Source organism: Thermobia domestica, chromosome 16 (genome assembly GCF_964235325.1).
Source record: "Thermobia domestica chromosome 16, izTheDome1.hap1.1, whole genome shotgun sequence".
Taxonomy (NCBI): domain Eukaryota; kingdom Metazoa; phylum Arthropoda; class Insecta; order Zygentoma; family Lepismatidae; genus Thermobia; species Thermobia domestica.
The window spans coordinates 189,625,516-189,642,480 of record NC_137469.1 but is presented as its reverse complement, the minus strand read 5'-3'; the positions used below and the strand labels follow the sequence as shown (position 1 = coordinate 189,642,480).

The window sequence follows — 16,965 nt, the reverse complement described above, 5'->3', positions numbered from 1 at the left end:
TTTAAAAAATCGTATATTGAGGAGTATTTCCATATTTCTGTATAGTTCTGTATTTTCGGCTTTTAGGTTGAGGAGAGTAGTCCACAGTGAGACAAAATTTCTTTTCTGGCGTGTATTTATTATAATATTAAGAGTGAAAAAAGTGAAGTAGCCATTTTTTGAGGGTATATCTCAGCTAGAATTTTAGATACATTTTATCAAAAAATGGTTTCATAGTATATGTGGGAGGAAGCGAAAAATAACCTAGGCCTTAATGTTTTACTGTGTACCAATAGTAGTGCACAGTGAGACCCAAGTTAGTAAATACATTTGTGCTTCTAAATATTATTTTTAGACTATAACAACAAATAGAAGTTTATGTACACAAGCGAACACTTCCACTTTCAGGCTTTTGAAGTTTTCTCCATGTTTTCCTGCTTTTTACAAACGCGTAACAATGCATTCATTAATTTCCTTTGAAAAAGATTTACGTTTTCAAAGCAAACTAATGCATGCATTGATATTCTCTTGTGAATGAGCCTGAAAACACGAAAGATTTTAATTAAGCAGCCTAACAGTGGAAATGTTTCCTTGTGCACAAAGCCTATGCTACTCAAGTAAAAAAAAAAAAAAAAAAAAAAAATGTGACATCGATATTGTAAACAATACAAACAAACATGTGCAAAATGTCTTAACGGAAATCTATGCATCCAAAAGCTAAAAGGAAACTATGAAATCTTTCAGTCTCTTAGTTTGTATTTAGATCTGTTAAGGCACAACAGGGAAAACTAATCTACTCTACTGAAAAAACTATAGCATAGGCTTATGAATAATATGATATCGACAACGTCAACAATTCGCAAACATGTGCAAAAATGTCTTAACGCAAATTTATGCTTCCAAAACTAAAAGGCAACTTGATAAAACCTTCGAATCTCTTAGTTTACATTGGAAGCAGTTTAGGCAGAACCGTAGCAATATCAGATGGACCAACGACTGCTATATCTTGTACGATAGGCTTCACAAACGCACCACTTTAGCACTTTTCTTTAAATAGGAAACTACATTCACCTTCTTTTCTTGAGGGATTGAATATTTCAGCGACATAGGAGGGAAACGCACGAGAGCAAAATCACCTGGAACTGGCACACGATCTAAATCGGCAATTTCAGTTAGGTAGTCTTCTGAAAGAAGATCTGACGCATCATTATCATCATCCGAACCACTCAGGATGGTGTCAATGTTGTCATTAATCGAAGGTTCGTCACTTTCGGTATCGTCAAATAAGTTACAAGCAATGTGCTTTTTTTTTTTGTTCCCGTTGATTTGGTTTTCTGGATTTGGCTTGCGAGTAGAGCTCACTCCGAAGTGTCTGTCTTTTTCCAGTTCGGCGTTTTCCACTATTGTTTTTCTTACTTTCTGCTATCGGAAAACCACGAAACTCAGCTGGCGAAACAAATGTTTTCCAGGGGTACCCTCCTTCAAAATTTGGGAGATATTGCACTGCTCGTAATCCTTATCACATTGAGTCGTTGTTGAACTGTTGGGGGGTGTTGATTTTGCTGATGTGTCACTTAGAGTGCTGAATATGGAGGATGTTGATGCTTCCGGTGTCGTTGTTACTGTTCAAGGTAAAAAAATCTGAGGGGTCAAAGATGTCCTGATCAAAGGGATAAATTTCATTGGCTTTGAAGCCTGCAACGATGTTAGTTGGTGTAAGTGCTTCGCCAACACATGCTGCATGATGTGTAGGCAAGGAAACACCTGGATTTCTCAACAACCAAGAATCAACTGCAGCGTTGTAGTACACTTTTAAAGGTCCAAACACGGAGACATCTAGAGGCTATAACTTGTTACTGCACTGTGGAGGTATCGTAAGTATGGTAACACCAGCGCTCTTTGCTATATCGTTTACGCGGAGAAACGTGGCTTTTGTGATTATCGAAAATTAACAAAGACGGATTTTCCTTTGAATTGTGTGAATATTGAATAAAGTGTTGAAGAACTTCTGTAAATATGTCTGCTGTCATCCATTCTAAGGGATTTGCTAATCCTAAGGTTCCTGGAGGAGCTCCATTTAGCATGTGCGGTTTAAAGTTTTTCCTCGGAAAGAGCGTTACAGGAGGAAGAAACGTTCCAATTGCTGAGACTATTTCTGTCACTGTCACTAATTCTCCCTTCTCTCCACTAGTACATTTCTTGACTTGTTTTGTCCCTTCCTGTGCTATGACTTTTTTTTTTATTTTTGGACTGTTGCTACGCCTGTTTCATCCAAATTAAAAACACGCGATCCATTAGCAAACTAAGGAAAACGACTATACACCCCATTTAAGTTTTCAAAAAACGCATTGACATTTCCCTCACTGAAAGCTGTTAATCTAAATACACTACAGCGCTCTGTTTGTCTTACGCTAAGGTTTGGGTTTCGGTACAAAAGCCCTCGCATCCACTCTATACCTACCCATTTGTGTTCTTTCCATGTTTCCGGTATTTTGACTTCATTTCTAACAGCCATTTCGTATGCCAACTCACGTAGTGCTCTTGTTGTCAATCCATAGCTTAACTTGCTGCACCAAACGGCGTACTCTGCTAGACTCTTTTCTTCCAATTCAGATAATGTCTTGCGAACACTATAGTTCGGTTGCATCTTGATTGGGACGTCAGGATTATTTCTCTTCTTCTTGACTTAGTGAAATAGTGTTTGAAAGGACAGCTTCTTCTCCTTTGCTGCTTTTCGTAATGAGTACTTCTGTTCCAGTACCAATTTCACTGCTTCTTCCATTTGTTGCAGATCAATATTTCCTATCTTTCTTGGAATACCTCGCCGCCTCACCATAATGAACCTAAAAATAAAGAAAGCATGTTAAAGACGAGGAAGTAAGTTCCCTACATTAGTATACTAAGCATACAAAAAAGGCTACACAGGATGGGAAAATTTAGGCCTATATGTAAGATTTGTTACCATATCACAGAGGAACTCGAGTAGTTCTTTAACGCACCTGCGCTCTTCCTAGTAGGTAGGCCTCTCGTGGAAAGGAAAAACTATTCAACACTAAGTAGTTGCTAGTGTAATGTAGATACAGATAGGGATTCAGCTATGCTGTGAAATGAATGTTTTGCCGAAGATATTTTATTGCAATCTTCGGAATGGCCTATGTGCTTGTACGGATTTGATTTTGTTGTCTTCTCCAAAGTTAAGAAACCACGAGAACCATTTTATCACCAGACCACCAAACCTAGGGAATATTATAGTTGCATGTGTTCCGGTTGCACCTTGTTGGGAGGGCTTCAAATAAATAGTTTTCAAACGTTACATCTAATGTTTTTGACTCAATCCATATTAATGGTGACCTGGAAACAATGCTTGCCCCGGGCGCCACGTATCCTGATTACTGCCTTGCACCCACTATCCCGTAAAGTAACACAGAGCTTGTGCGTAAACGTTTGAAACAGACGTGACAATGACGCCGTGAGCGAAAATATTGCTTTGGATTACATTCGAACAAATATAAAACACTTGGTTGTCCAGCCACTTGTTTGTATACGTTGCCATTTTTTTTAATTCTCTTGTTTTAATAAATTGATCAAGATTATGTAGACAAAATTCATGAACCTGAACGACTGGTAGTAGCGCATCTAGAAAATAGAGAGAAAAGGGGATGGACTCAGGAATAGGAAAGAAAGATAGGTCCAAAGTCCAATAATCTACTAAAAAACGCATCTTTCTTAACGCACTTACTAGAATTTCGATCACAATATTAGTAATGTGTTGTAGCCAGTGTGCGAATTATTGAGGATGAGGCGAAACCACCTGTAAAACTAGACTTGGATTGGATATCCATAATAAATTTGTTTTTCCTTATATTAATTTCTGAAATATATGTACACTTCATCCCCCTATAAAGTTCCCGTTAATTCGCATACTGCTTGTAGCTATAGGCTAGGCTTTATTCCTTTAATAGGCACACTTCTGGAGGCCTGCTCTCAAATATATTTAGTGACATGTTTCGTATTTATGCATGGTACTCACTGAGACGCCATCTGACTGTGTACTACATGTCTGTGTCTCAGTGTGTACTTTTCAGAAGGTTAACAAAACAAGTCGACTCAATTAACAAGAGCGAGTGACTACTTTCACCCGCTGTGAACCGAAACAAATCATGCCTCTTTTGAATTGTGCCATCACAATAATATAATAGGACGTGACGGCATTTTGTAACAATTGCCTTAAATCAACAATAGTCGTAACTTTAGAAGTGAAAAAATAAAAACCTGTATTTCCTCACTCGTCCACACCATGCACAAACCGACTAAGCAACTGACTGCGAACTGATAGGGTTCCAACTGAGGGAAACACCTGGCGTCAAACTCGAAAAGCTACAGAGAAAACTTAATTGTCTCAATGTATAGAATGTCACACTGTGGACTACCCTCCCCTATATCATTATTTTGGTATAAGTAGTAGCAAAATTTCGGATATTTTAAAGTACTGCTTTCAGTACTTTTTACATCCCTAGTGTGATTACAAACAATTCCACCCACTACTAAATTTCACCTAATGCGGCAATTACCGTTGTTTTCTTCTGTCCCGCTCATAAATTTTGTTAAAGCGAATAATATTTTTCTTATTGGTTTCAGATCTATTGGTTTTTCTCGAACATTAACTGCTGAAGGTTTCAAATCTCCGACGTGAACAGTTTTATATGACCGAAATGGCTTCACATTATTTCAACTTTGACTGTAATAAAATTGAAATAAAAACAGAAAACAGTCGTATTAAAGGTGAAATAAAAACAGAAAATGAGTCATTTAAAGAATGTAATTATAAGCTATGTACAAGTAACACTAATGACCATAAAGACCCTCTTGCAGTACATGTGGAATATAAGCAACGAGAAACTGCAACGGAAGGAGAGAATATCGCTTTAGGAAGAAGTGAAGATGAAACGATATCAGATTGGAAACTAACTTCGAAAGTAATATGTTTGGTGAAGCGTTTACCAACGGCTGATGTATTTGCAAGTGGCGAACGTTTTCGCAGTAATATCATGCCAACATCTTCCGATCTTACAAACATCACAGAAAGATCAAGCAGTCACATGTATGCCACTATTGGAAACAAGAACGATGACGAAGAGGATGTTCAAGAAAACAATAATCGAGAAGCTGGTAGCAATGCACAGGCCCTAAGGTACGTTTAAATGCGTTTATTTCACCTCGGATATGTTTTGTATAAATATTTCTTTTCAACACTTGCAATACTTCGCTAAGTATTCATTTTTCCTTTACCTTAAACTGTGTTATTGGAATCGCAAACATTTGAACACATAAATAATTCAACCTAATCCATAGCGTTGTAAAAGGTAAGACAGTTCGGCACTGAGATAATTATGCAAAGGTAATTTTAAATTGCTATAAACCACCTTGCACCAGGGCTTGAATATCAGGATTGAATACTTACACGCTTCTGAGTAATGTCAGTATTCGGTAATTCTTTTCCTATTACAGAGAACAGTACCTCGCTGAATTATTTATATCTTTCCCCTCTACACAAAAAGTGTTCATGATATAAAAAGCATATTTTAATATTCATTTATATATCGGTTTTGAAACTGTAACATTAGTTTATATACAAAACACCTGGGTAATTAAAACTACCAAATGTGGATCACACGACGGAATTATCAATTTTTTTTTATAAGATTGTTAACGTTACAGAATCCTTTCACTTATTGTGATATCCTTAATATTGATGTATCACAAACGAACTCTTACTAGACCAACCATAAATTCACCTTTTCCTCTTTTACAAGTAGCCTATTTTATTATATGGCTCATTAACTTAACTGATAAAAGTTCTTTTCTCAGAAGGCTATATCTTTAGATGGAGTGTCTCATAATATGCACTTGTATCGTTTGTAAAGCTTATAGATAAAAGGTTTTTTTCTTGTTACTTTTGTATGACATTAGCAGGCAAAATAATGTGATCTGTTAAAAAAACTCTTTCATTCGTTCTTTGAAAACTGACCATGTTATTGGGTCAAGTTTGCTCACTGGAAGTGTGATCACTTCCGGCATTGGGACTACTGTTTCTGTCCCAAATCGCGATAGATTCCTTCGATTTCTTAGAGTTCTGATTTGGTTCTCACTTTCCTCATTGCACTATTGTTATGCGTTTCATCTTTTTCTTTAGCCTGGGTTCATAAACATAGGATGTTTAAACTTAAAATAACCATTCTACAAATAAATGTTGACAGTTAAGAAGCCCAAGGTAAGAGACTCGAAGAGGATTAAAATTCAATTGAAATCGATAGGATTTGATAACATTACAAAGAGAAGGAAGTTATGAAAACTTAACTACTCTCTTTCGACTTTTTCAAGCGAATACATTACTTCCATACTTCATTTTGCTTAGGTGTAGACAGCAATACCTATTCTATAACGAAATGTAATCAAGTTATAACTTTAGGGTTTTTGCTTTGTGTTTTAATAATAATTAATCACATAACCGTTTAATGAGTAATATCGAAACTGGTACTTTGTAATTGTTTAATGAAATTGGGGCAAACACTGTTAATGTAATGTGTGCTGTTGTACGTTTATTTAATAAGTAAGCATTAAATTATTTCAATGATTGACTTTAAGAAATTTATTAACGCAAAATTTTAAGATTTTCAAGTAGAATACTTTTAATAGAAAGTGCGAGACAAAAGAGAGAATGAAGATCGAAAATAGTTAAGACTTTCAGCTACAGTAACTGACTTATGTAGGAAATGACTTCATTTTACCCTCACTGAAACTTTGTTTTATGCAGTTTTGACTCTTGCCTTTAGGCAAGCTATAACCAGTATTCAATCTGCATATATCATTACGGCGTGATGTGCTGTTACTGTAGAGGAAATATAGGTTTTGGAATTAGCCATATAGATTCACTCAGATTAGAAACGAAATGTGAAAGTAGTAGGGTACATATGTAGGTTCTGCCCCACTTTCCCCCCATCCACCCCCTAACTACCAAAAAAATTATGAAGCCACCCCTGACTATATTGTACTTTAACACAGAAGGATACCCCAAAGTGAGATTGAATATGCTTTTATGACATTTAAAATCATAAAAACTTATAACTAACTTACATCTAAAACTTATAACTAAAACTACAACTATTCCTCTTCTATCCCATAATGCCCCCAAGCTAACGTATTTACACCATCTCGTATTATATATCTTTTATCGTCTGAGGAATCTAATGCTAGCTTATGAACGGTTATACTATATATATCATGCTTATAACTTCTAATGAGGTTTATGTCCTTATACGTTTTAACATTTTTAAATAAGCTTTCTTTATAATCATCAAACTGCAACTCCTTGGCAACTACACATTTAGTTACTCCTTTAGCTTTTTTCTCTTCTTTATTTTCTACTCTATAAGCATACATCTTTGATCTCAATCCAATAAACTCTGTCATTATCTTACCTTTATTCTCATCTTTCATCTTACTTATTACTTTTTTGTTTATTAGTGGTAGTCCATATATGTTATTTTCCTTGTATTCACTCGTGTCAAACTGGTCAACTATTTCTACTATATCTTTGTAAAAGTCTTCAGTCTCAATCTCATATATAAAGCTATCAGTATCCATATACATAAATCTATATTGTTTCCATATTTCGGCTTCATCGTGTTATAGTGAAAATCATACATTAATAGCTTCGATAGTTCTAACACACGCATACCAACATATATTGGCTTATTAAATGTTAATCGCTCTTTTTTCATATGTATAGCACACAAGTTCTCACTAAATATTGTTCTGTAATCAAAGTTAGGTTTAGCAATTAACGCTTCTACCCTCTTAGGATCACATTCTAATTGTATGGGCTGCCTCTTTCTAATATTTTCCATTGTTTTTCCAAATACCGAGTTATTCATGAGCTTATAAAAATCTTCTTCAAACTTGTTTTTAGCTTGCGTTCTCATATTTGTATTTAAATCAATGTATTTCTTTAACCAGTCTGATTGTTTGAATTCTAATACCCTATGCACTTTCTTCAATCTCATTCCAAGTGACATATAAAGTTTTAAGTTTCTATAGTGAATTACATATCTTTCCTTATTGTAAAGCGTTGTTAATAATTTCGATTGTTTTGAGCCGGGTGGACACATGTTCTCTGGAGCTAATGGTAAATCAGAATGCTTGTTATGTAAATGCTTTGGATATTCTAAATCTACTTCTAATATGTAACCAGTTTCTGAGTCATCCGGAATGTTCATTATATCTATGTAAGGTTTAACCCACTTAAAATCTTTATAAGGCATGTATTGACTCATAGCCCATCCATATAAGTTGTTTGCGTCTAAATATGCTAGGTATGTTGAACACTCATCCTTATTATAATCTTGCATATATTTGTTGTTAGCTTTTACATATCTTTTACTACATTGTGAGATTCCTCCTCGTATACCCTTTTCTAACATTAGTATTTTATCATAATCAGTCAACATTTCTAAGTTAATTTTAGTCATCTTTAACATTGCGTCCCACGATAGACCTGGTGCTGTATAATACCAAGCAGGATCTAATCCATATGCCTTTAAACACACATCTCTAAAGTTTTCAAATATATCTGTTAATTGAAGGACATCTGTTTTGTTATAATGTTCAGTTAAGTCCTCCAATAACTCTAGATTGAATTCTTTACAAACTCGTACATGAAGCTTATGACGTTCAGGACTCATTTTTTCTCCTGTTAATCTGTTTGTAAATTTGTCTGGAGATAATGGAACAGGTTCTTTCAATTTTTCAAATGAATCAACATAATCAAATGGATAATCACCTTTAGTATTAACTAGATCAAGTTTATCAATCGGGAAAAACTTTAATGTTTCTCGAAATTGTTCTGGCTTTAAATTCTTTGTTAACACTGCTAAACTCTTTGACATAAATCTAAATGAATCAACAAATCTTAAATTTATTCCATCTTTTTTTGGTCCTGCTTTTACATATTTTTCATATGTTATATACCTTTCTTCATTGTTTGCAATCAGTTTAATTTTCTGCGTATCATAAGCTAACTCCTTAATAAACAAATGCGTATCATACCCAGTTAAATTGTGAAGAAATACAGGAACAAAGTTGGGATTTTTATAGTTTAAATTGCAATAACTGTGAGCTGCACCTCTAAACTTTCCAGTTAAATGATCATGATCTCTTACTTTTGCTTTATTTTTATTTATCTTATACAAACACTTTTTTAAGTCATGCTTCCATTCTTCTATTTTTTCACTCATATCATCTTTATCCTTGTAGAACTGTATTTTCTTCTTCAGTATATTTATTTTTTTCTCAACAGCTGGTGGTAAGTCATTCAAGTTTTTCTCACATATATGACAAGTATCCGAACTGTTATAAGCTTCTTTTTCCTCCTCACTAAGCGGGATCATATCAACTACCCTTTTATATATTTCCATAATTTCTATTGCTTCTTTTTGTAACATTTCAATAAATACTTTCGCAGCATCTGGACCTATATAACTAACAGGAGCTTTATAGTCCCCATTTGAATATTTGACATAGTAACAAAAACTCATTGGTTTATGCTTTTGATATTTTACTGTTTTACTACAATTATGCTCTATTTTTAACTTACATAAGATGCATTCAAAGTCAGCTATTATCGTAAATGGAACTCTCAAAGATCGATTATAGTTTTGAAATTCTATTTGATTGTCGTATGGTTTTGGAAGTTCTATTCTGACAGCTTCATGCTCTTTACAATCTAGTTCATGCTTTTGCAACTGCTTCTCATTTCGAAAGTGTCTCGTTAAACATCTGTCGCAGAAGTATAGTTTTTCCTCATGTTTTGTCACTTGACTTCTTATTAATCGTGATAAGTCTTTTATCCAACAAAAATGACTGCTTTTTTCATCTTTTACGTATAATAAATTGATATGAGTTTCCTGCTTATTTTTTGTGATTTGAAGTGGATATATATTATAGTTCTTGTCATAGCTGTAAACATTGATGGAGATATTACTTCTTTTTTCAAACTTAACTATATCTTTTAACTGTACAGGAAACTCAATACCATCACAATATTTCTTTTGTAATTCATTAACAAGTTGTTTATAATGAGAGGGTCTTTGAGGATTTTTTGAAACGGTTCTATCAATAGGTTTTAAATAACTTGCAATAGAATATAAGAAACATTTATTATCTTTATTTTGAATATTCATTACCGCTTTCTTATCTTTAATCTGCTTTGGAAGTTCAATATAGGAAGAAGCTCTTAATGGTACATACTTATTTAATCTGATTTCTAGGTGTTTAATTTGATGTAATGTCCATCCTGATCCTCGGCCTTGAAATTCTTCCATTTCTCTTCTAAGTTTTTGTTTTGCATGGTTTATATATTCACTTAAGTCAGTTGATTCTAATATTCTCTCGTTTGATGTTTTGAAATTGCGTTCTTGTATTTTTTTATCTTTAATATAGTCACAAATGAAAACGAGGTTTACTTTAACTGGATGAAATTTTAATTCCTCTTTGATTATGTTAATAGCAACTCTTCCACTTGTATCTAAAAATTTTATTGGGTCTTTATATCCTCCTGTGTTTTCAACTTTAACGGTTTGTAAGCGCTTCTTGAATGCTGTTTCTTCTAATTCTACTTTTATAGGTATACGTGCTGGTTTCGATTCTTCAATTACTTCTTGTTTAAAGGGGAATATATCTCTAATCTGCCTTCTGCTTTGTTCATCATCATATTGTTTAAGAAGGTCTATCAGTTCTGCTTTTCTTAATCGGGAATATCTTTTGATTCCCTTTTCTTTACATTGTCGCCTTAACTCTACTACAGTAAATCTATTATAATTACTCATCTTATTTAATATATAGAAAATCTTTATACTCTTCAATTTTTACCTACACCAAAATTTTTTACTTCATTTTCGTCCATTTTTTTAACACATCGTTCAAACATCTGCATGTGCCTACATATGTTTAAACTGCGTGTGAGTCTAGAACTTTCATGGGAAGACCCATCAAAGTTACATATACACATATTAAAAATCAAACCATTTTTGTAAACTTACTCATCATCATCATCATCATAATCATCACTACCATATTTATATTCATCATCACTATTCAAATCAGATGTTTTTTGTTGCATTATTAATAATTCTATTTCCTTTAACAGTATTTGCTTCTCTACTAGTGCTGCTAAGAGTTTAAGATCATGATGAATAAGTTTAAGTCCATCATGTAATAAATCAAATTCTTTCTCCATATTTGTTATATAGAAAACCAACAAAAATGAAATAAATTTAAAATCTAAGAATAAAAAACAAACATGACTAGTGCTAAGGAAATATTATCTTACAAACCTGTATTTGATTGTGTATGTAAACATTTAGATATCGGTGGTTATAATGATGAAGACAAAATAAATTTTAGCATGTCCATAGGTATGTTAGATCATTTGTTCAAGAAAGCCACTAAAGAAAACAACTCATTTCTTATACAAAACATTCTCTATGCAAATGTTATGAATTTGTCTGATGAGATATTAGATTCACTGACTAATGAACAATGGTTATCTATAGGTTATGATGATTATGAGGGGGAATATAACTATGATCACATTACAGAAGACTTCATACGTAAATATCTGCATAAAGTTAATTTGAACGAAATATGTTTATGGAAAAAGTTATCGGAAGAGTTTATAAGAGAATTAGCTGATAAAGTTGATTGGGAAATTATTTCAGGAAGCCAAGACTTATCAGAAGACTTTATAAGAGAATTTGCAGATAGAGTTGATTGGAAGGAAGTATCGTATAACCAAAAGCTATCTGAAGAATTTATTAATGAGTTTATAGATAAAGTTGATTTTGATGCTATATCTTATGGAGGTAAACTCTCTGAAGCCTTTATACGAAAACATGCAGATAAAGTTTCTTGGGGACGCTTATCTGGAACTCAACATTTATCAGAAAACCTTATAAGAGATTACGCTGACAAAGTAGATTGGGAAATAATTTCAATATTTCAAAATTTAACAGAAGGATTTATTGCAGAGTTCAAAGACAGAGTTCATTGGCATAACATTTCAAATTTTCAACACCTCTCTGTAGAGTTTATATATATATTTAGACATTATGTAGATTGGAGAGTTATAATAAGAAAATACCGTAATAATCCTGATTTAGGTGGTATATTGAATTTAGCATTCGATGTTACAGCAGATGGTTTGTTTAATGTTTAACTAATTACCTTTTATGACTATTATATCAAAAAAGTTGTAGCCTTAATTATCTTTTATGATTATTATATCATAAAAGTTGTAACTTTAATTATTTAATATTAACCTTAATTATCAGATAATAACCTATCATATAAACAATCAATTTCTTTAACCAATTCTTCTTCTGATAGTGGCGTCCAAAACTCATTACCCTTACCTTTACGAATATCTAGTTCTTGCTGCATTAGATTGAATAGCTTAATACTGTTAGGATCTCTAAACTTTTCATATATTATTACATGATTCGGATATTTTTCTTCTGCTTCATTAAGAGGCTTATATAGACTTCTCTTTTGACATCTGATAGCATAATAAGGGAAAGGGTCATTACGTTTGTTCTTCTGATATATGATTAGACAATTATCTTTTGAAATATCATCTGTATATGGTGCTGCGATTGTTTTAAGATGATTTATTTCCTTTTCTTGTTTCTCATTGTTTATACGTAATTCATTCATTTGTTGTTCTATTTCTTGTAGTCTTGTTTGAAGTTGATCGTTGTTAGTAAGGTATAGATGTTGAAAGTCTTTAACGAAGTAGTTAATAATGATTTGATTACATTTAACCCTTTATGACCCGAATTAAATATTAATTTGAATTTTAATATATTTTTTCGTATTTCGGTTCTAAATGCGTACAAGTAACCATTAAATCGATCGATTTGATGGTTATCATCATGGGCCACGTGTTTACACTTAAGGGACTTTAAAGTCCCGTCAGGCTGAAACGAGTTAACATAATAATTGTAATATACTTTTGGTTCGGATGTCTTCCTAATCATAAATTTTACTGTCTTAAGGATATAATTAGAAGCAATTGTTAATACTATGATCATGATTTATTGTTTGTACCTTTACATACAATTTCTGATTTTTCTTCTTCCATTATGTAAATAAGCATAGAAATAATAACTGAATAAGATTTCAGTACAATATTGAATGATAATGCAACATACAGCACGAATCACTTGTAAAATACAGAGGAGGTTTCTTGATAACTAACATTACGTATGTGTATATATAACAGAATTGTGAATGATATTTGAGTACTAATAGTAACAACATTTTTGAGTTTAGTTACATCCAAATTTTCGAAGCAGTCTGCGTTGATTTACTCACTAATGATGAAATTCAAAGAAACAATTCTTCTTTTCATTCACACATAAAAACACATTACACAGTCCACATTTGGAGTGTGGTCTCGATTCAATCTTGTTGAAAGAACAAAGTTCACATTTAGCTCTCTCTTTTACGAATTGTGGTCAATGTGTACCTCGATTTCGGAACCTAATATCATTGCTTACGGAAAATTTGGATTTTCTTCTCTTGATTGGTCCCACGCTTGGTGATGAATCCTGCTTTGGTCTACCACGCTTCTGACAGTGTTTACGTCCTTTAGTGAGTAGTTCTTGAGTCACCTGACGTTTGATTAACCGAAAAGGCATTCTCGCATAGAGGTCGCAAAAGATTATAAATGCGTTTACCAATACAATTTCAAGAAATGCAAAGAAAAGTCGGTGCTACCATTTTTTTAGCTCTTCTATCACGATCGTAAAGGGAGCGAAGCATATCGGCCTTATCTACACCACCCATGTGATTATTATAGTCTTTGACGACTAAAGGAGCTTGAATGTTTATCTTTGAACCATCTTTCGCTGTACGTTCTACAGTTATGGTTTCAGTACCATGATAATTTGCTTGGATACCCATCCTGGAATATCCGAGGCAAAGAAATGAGGAATATTAGGTATTTACAAAACATTTTTCTTATTTAGATATTAACGAAAACAAATTTCACTGTAAATAGAGCACACCACTTATAGCCCGAAAAGGTAAATCCTGATGCCGCCTCTGCCTACAAGCCTGACGGGACTTCTGGGTCCACCTGTAATTTTACCCCATAATACGCGCAATAATACAAAAACTGTTAAAATTTATATTTGTATTATTTATACTATACCTGATCAAGTAACAAAAAAATTCACGAACGTCTGAAGCTTCAAATACTACACAAAAACTAGACTAAATCAGAACACACTCGACTACGACTCACAAATAAACAGCATGCTTCTAACGCGCGACATTGTATTTGTCACACATACACAGTAACGCTCATAAGCAGCTTGTACCATCTTGTGAGCGTTCCTTGAAGAGTTTGAAGAAAGACTTGTTAGTCCCGACAGGTTGCTGGCAACACAAGGGCTATTACGTAATAGGAAACGTAACCTTCAAACACCGGGACTTACAAGTCCCGACAGTCGATAAAGGGTTAAGATAAAACTCTGGAGATAACCATCTAGATATATCTAGAATCAGTTCTTTACAAACATATGTTCCTCTTAATTCATTCCATATTTCTCCTTTGCCACCTGCTACTTTTCTAATAATTTCCACAGCTGGCTTACCAGCGCTGGAAATGTATGCTATTAGTTCTTTAGATTCTTTATTTTGAAACCAATTTTTAAACTCTTTACCACCATCTTGACACAGTTTAATAGCATTGAAGTATCCTGTACTCTTATCTATAATCAACTTGAAATCACCAAAAACACCATACCAATAATTACTCTTAATCTGCTCATAACAAATATCATTTAAACTATACGAATTATCCATAGTACTCATATTTATTATTTAAAAATAATTATTTATTTAATTTTTGATTAGCTTTTATGGTTATTATTCCATAAAAGACAAACATTTATATTTTACACTACAACATTACTTTTATCTATCCAACTATTGTGCGAATCATCAAACCCTAGCCATTTAACATATACTTTATCACCTTTCCTTCTTAACACCTTTTCCACCAAGTATTCATCTTTATGTTTCGTCTTTAATAGTTCTGGCTCATAAAATCTACCTTGTGCTTCCTCTTCTTTTAAATCTTTAATTCTATATGTAGGCGGATTAGATGGAATAACTTCACTAATAACAAATACTTCTGTTGACCAATTAGGTGTATATCCTTTCTCAAATAACCCTTTCGATTTACTTATACGAACATGATCGCCTAATTTGTATTTGGGCTTAACACGTCTATATTCTTTTTGATACACTTTCTCCAATATTGTTCGCTCATTCTTCTTATTAACTTCTATAGGTTTTAAACCAATTGTTCTATGTACTCTATTATTATACTCACTAACCAGTGTTGGTAATATCTCTATCCATTTATAATTTCCTTGTGTTGTGAACCTTTTCCACATGTTTTGTTTAAGTGTTTTATTAAATCTCTCAACAACAGAAGCTTTCTTACCACTATAGGTTGAGTAATGATTAATCTTATTTTCCTCCATTAACTTCTTAAACTCTTTATTATAAAACTCTTTACCTTGATCTGTTTGTAAGTTATTAGGTTTTCTCATTCTTAATATGGATTCAAATGCTTCTGTAACATTCTTACCACTTTTATCTTTAACAGGAACAGCAAACGCATATTTCGAGAACACATCTATAATCGTTAGCAGATACTTATAACCTTTATTTAATTTGGAAACACCTTTTAATACTCCACTATCCATTTCAACAAGATCTGCTTGCCAAAGATCATCGATACCTTTTATAACTACACTTAATCTGTCAAAGTTTTTTCTAGATGGTTTGTGAATTTCTTCTATAATGTCTTCTCTAACACCTTTACCTTCTTCTAGTCAATCGGGCTTTTTAACGAATTGAGTTTTAGTAACACCACATACAGAACAAATATCTTTCTTTAGATATCTTCCATTCTTTGTTTGTTCTATTCTAATGGTATCTTTCTCCGTATCTGTCAATTTCTTACACTTAACACAATACATCATCATTATTTATTGTATAGAAAATCAACGAAAAAAATAAAATCTATCATTACCTAAAAATTATACGTCTTTAGGAAAGCTCTCTTTCTATGTACATTACAACAAACAATAATTGACCTTCTTCCATAGCTGAATTTTTAGTTGGTTTAATCGTAATTATATCGTTCTTGTTAAAGTTAAAAGGTATATTTTCAATCAAAGTATCATCCAAATATATCTCTAGAAAGTATTTATCCAAACTTAAATCCATGTGCATTATTTTCCCATTATAGAGAAATTTGTAACCATTAGAGAGATTAAATATTCTAAAGATTGGCTCCTTAACGTTTTTAGCTCTTAATCGATATAGTAGAGGTACAGTTTCTTTCTGCATAATCAATTTAGTAGTATCCATCCTAACCTTTTGAAAACTTGACGTATGTGTCTTGTAACGTTTCTAATACATCTTCAAATCGTTTTCTATCGTTCTCTAATTGGGTTTCTATTGACCTAAGTTGACTTACGCTAACAACATCATTTAAATTCTCCAACAATTTTAATTTTTCTTCACTAATATCAACATTGTCTTTTCTATCTTTAACATTACCAAATATATCCATACTCATTTATTATACAGAAAATGTCCATCCTAATTTTTCAAAACATTTCTTTAACATCTCTATTTGTTTAGATGAGTGTTTAAAATCAATATCAACATGAACATCGTGCTTTTTCAACACATAGTACAATACACATTTTAAGTTAATAAACAATACTCTTTTCGGATACAGTTCTTTAAAGGTTTTGTATAAGTTTTCGAAGTCGTCTATAAGTGCTTCTTCCATATGTCGTAAGTTTGATGGTTTTTGATCGGTAAGGTGATGGTGTATTAAAT

General features: G+C 32.9%; 1 protein-coding gene across 1 annotated transcript in view; it reads left to right on the top strand.

The window, feature by feature from the left end:
- LOC145673575 (uncharacterized) overlaps positions 1 to 16,965 on the top strand; it is an 84,075-nt gene that overhangs the window by 6,743 nt on the left and 60,367 nt on the right. Inside the window, exon 2 of the mRNA XM_081743416.1 lies at positions 4,618 to 5,170. Coding sequence (XP_081599542.1) covers positions 4,683 to 5,170 — 488 coding nt within the window. The 5' untranslated portion in view covers positions 4,618 to 4,682. The remainder of the gene's footprint in view (positions 1 to 4,617; positions 5,171 to 16,965) is intronic.